This window comes from Pteropus vampyrus, unplaced genomic scaffold (assembly GCF_000151845.1).
Source record: "Pteropus vampyrus isolate Shadow unplaced genomic scaffold, Pvam_2.0 Scaffold37, whole genome shotgun sequence".
NCBI lineage: Eukaryota > Metazoa > Chordata > Mammalia > Chiroptera > Pteropodidae > Pteropus > Pteropus vampyrus.
In genome coordinates this window covers 6,819,726-6,823,380 of record NW_011888818.1, presented here as the reverse complement: position 1 = coordinate 6,823,380, position 3,655 = coordinate 6,819,726, and the positions used below count along the sequence as shown (strand labels likewise).

General features: G+C 46.2%; 1 protein-coding gene across 1 annotated transcript in view; it reads right to left on the bottom strand.

Moving 5' to 3' along the window:
- Nucleotides 1–3,655, bottom strand: part of SLC4A5 (solute carrier family 4 member 5) — a 93,495-nt gene that overhangs the window by 70,064 nt on the left and 19,776 nt on the right. Inside the window, exon 3 of the mRNA XM_011358170.2 lies at nucleotides 701–830. Coding sequence (XP_011356472.1) covers nucleotides 701–830 — 130 coding nt within the window. The remainder of the gene's footprint in view (nucleotides 1–700; nucleotides 831–3,655) is intronic.

Sequence of the window (3,655 nt, the reverse complement as noted above, 5' to 3'; positions counted from 1 at the left end):
TTACAACGGTTTGTGGCACTCCAAGCTCAACCCTACCTGACAAAATCTTATTTCTTAGTAGTATTTAATTTCTCTCATTAGAAATAGATTCTAATATAGTAAAGTTAACATAAATTAAATTTTTCTCAGAGTGGGAGATGTTAATAGGAAAACAAGTTTGAGAAACGTTGGTATGGCTTGTCTCCCAGTCTCTGATCTTCCCTCCCGGGATCCTTCTCTCATCAGCCCTCCTGCCGCCTCCTACCTGCCCCAAACTCCACCGAGGCCCTTTTCTTCAGCAGCCCACTGGACCACTCCATCTGGATTCTTCCTGCCACACAGCCTCTTCTTCTCTGTCTGCCCCAGCCAGCTTGGTGCTTCCCCTTCTCCTACAGCATTTAGTTTGAACCATTCAAAGAATATATGGCCTTGTACTATTCTCTCATGGTCTCATGGGTGTCTGTTCTATCTTCCCCCATGGATTTCAATTTCTTCGAGGATAAGGACAAAGTCATAAGTTTCTATTTTCTCCTTAGTGTCCAACCCAGTTTGGATACCAAGGAATGCTGATGAGAAAGGTCTTCAGGGGCCAGGAAGTACCCTAGCAGAACTAAGAGTATGAGATGCCACTGGTTGATAATCCTCCCACCAGCTCAGCCTGGCCCTGAGCAGATGGCAGTGGGAAGCCCCGTTCTACCTCCCACCTGGGGCTCTGTCTCACCTGGCCGACTCCTTCCACTCCATCTGGTCTCCATCGTGTTGTAGAGTGTCCATCTCTGTGAAGAGAGTGGGATTGGGAGCCTCATCTTCCTCCCCCAGGATGTCCTGGAGCTGCTCAGCAGCTGGGGACCCTGCAAAAGGAGGATAGTATGGTCCGCTGAGTGCCATGTGCGAGGTATAAGGCTGCAAGGCTGATTGAAATGGAGCAGCAGCCAAATGCAAGGAAAAAGTATTTCCTAATTCAGTAAAACTAAGTCCAGTTTCTGGGCAAAGCTGGATTCAAGCCTCTGTGGGTTGGATGTGGGTGAGATATTCTTTGAGATAGCAGAGATGAAAGGATTTAGTCTGCATTCAAACTGCAGGGACTTGCAGCTGACAATGAAGAAAGATGGAAAATGGCCAACCCCAGGGCAGCAGCAAGGATGGGAACAGAATAGAAAAGTGAAGTGAGAAAAATTTTGATCCAACTTCTGTATAACAAACCCAGAAGGATTCTTTTCCCACTGGGCCCCAAACCAGTCAACTCTCAACGTTGGCCTTCAAGGGGCAGATAGCCATGTGGAAGGACAGACACGCTCGTACCAGTGTGTCACGTGGGCCCACCTTCTCTGTGCGCACAATGACAGCCTGTTCTTGAGCTCCTATCTGCTTTCTCAATTGCCCACTGGATGTCACCACCTCCTGGGTGTGTCTCAGGCAACCTCAAAAGTTAGCATGCAGACATTGAACACAGACCCCTCTCCAAACATGCTTCTTCTGTTTTCCTTCCTCCCTTCCTTCCTTCCTTCCTTCCTTCCTTCCTTCCTTCCTTCCTTCCTTCCTTCCTTCCTTCCTTCCTGTCTATATTTAATGTGCCAGGCATTGTTCTAGATAGTAGAAAACAAAGCTGTGAAGCCCATATGTCTTTGCTCTCTTAAACGTCTGTTCTAGTGGAAGAGACAGACAATAAACAAGTAAACAAATCATAAACAATTATTTCAGGCAGTGATAAGTATTCTGAATAAAATAAAATAATAAAGAATGACCAGAGAGCTACATTAGATAACATGGTCAAGAGAGGCCACTCTGAGGTGGGTGCATTTGAATCGTGATGTGAAGATGGGAAGGAGTCACCTGTGCATACCTGGAAAAAGAAGTTCCAGTATTCCAAAGACCCTGGGGTGGGGGAATGTGCTGGTCAGTGTGTCTAGAGCATGGTGAGCAAGAGAAAGAGGTATGACATGATGTTGAATGCCTTGGTTAAAGGCATAAGTGCCATACAACTACACAGGTTAGATACCCAGAAGTCATCCTCACCTCATCTTTCTCTCACCTCCACCCAGATTGAAAATTTTCAAGAATACATTCCCTCCTTGCCAATCCCATTGTCCCTGCCCCGGTTCAATCTCTCACTGACTGCCTCCTGGGCTTCACCAAGTCTTCCGTTCCTCCAAACCTCCTCCAACCCCTCAGTGTATCATCCCCTTTGGCCCTCATGTATCTGCATGGACTCCCAATGGTCAATAATTTCAATCTCTCTTTCATCACGACTTCCACTCTCTTACTTCTTGACTTCTCAATAAAACCAGCCAATCAATGCCCAAACAAGAATTCACTGGCCCAGTCTTCCTCTCTGCCAGTGCATCCTGGGAGTACAAGGAAAGGCAGTGGGGTACGGTGGTATAGCGGAGTCAGGGTACTTTCGATCTAGCTAGATATGGGTATGAATCTCAGAGTTGCCACTTATTTACCAGTGAAGTCTGAGTGAACAGAATTGTTGGGAGGAATAAATCAGATGAGGAGAATAAGGCACAGGATGCAGGGCCTGGAATGTAACAGGTGCTGATCTCTTTCACCAACAACTCCATCCCCAGGCTCACTGAGCCCCGCTGATGAAGCCCAACTACGCAAATAGAGGGTTTTCACTCTAGTAGGTCTCAGAAGTGCAGCCACCTTCCACTCATCCTTGTCAGCACCCTTTCCTATGTCCCTCAGTGCCATTCCTAACCTTTGCTCCTCTCTTCGGGCCTCTTGAACCATCTCCTACCCAACTTTGTTAAGAAAATACAGGCCTACAGGTATGAAATCCATCCACTTCCTCCTTTCCAGTCCTTCCATTCCTTACCACTGTTGCATTCCATCTTTGAACAAAGGAGTCCTGCCTCCAGCTTAATCTCTGGCACCATCCATTCCCTTCTGTTGGATTCTTATTTCATCAACTAGCTTTTCCTTACTGAGGTCCTCAACTTCTCTCTCTCCACTCTCTTTTGCCAGCCTATAAATGGCTCTTCTTATCCTAAAACACCCTTCCCTGATCCTGCCTGCTTCCAAACTCTCCTGCTCTCCTTTCCCCCCAACTTCTTGAAGAAGCGATCTGCACTTGTCTCCACTGCCTCCTTACCCAATCACTTTCCAACCTGCTGCAGTGGTTCAGCCCCACCACAGAAAATTGATTAAGGCAGAGATTTCAAAGTGACAGCTCGAAGATGTGTTTAATTCAGCCCTCATAGAGCATAAAAGTTTTTGAAATTGTTGCTAGCATAAAGAATTGTGAGATCTCATATAAAAATAAAAAATTTTGACTTTTCTTGGAAACTTAGATGCTCTAATGACTGTGCCGACATTTCTGCTTGGCAGCAATCAATTAGAGCTGAGTGATGGCTGCCTTCTGTACTTGGGCACACGCATTCCAGTTTGCCACAGTCCCCGCCACTCCCAACGTGCCCTGCTAATCTCATTTATGTGATGCACCTGAGTTTACAACTCCACCATCAGATCTCTCTTGTTATCTTTATTCTCACACCAATATGTTAATAAAATCAATCAAACCAACCGCATTGTGAAGCCATCATCTGGCTTGTCCCTCAGAACTGAAATGCTACTCTCGGCTTTCATAACACAGCGCTTTCTTGATATTTTTTCCTATCTCTTTGAGGACTCCTTCTCAATATCCTTCGCTGGCCCCTCTTGCCGTCTC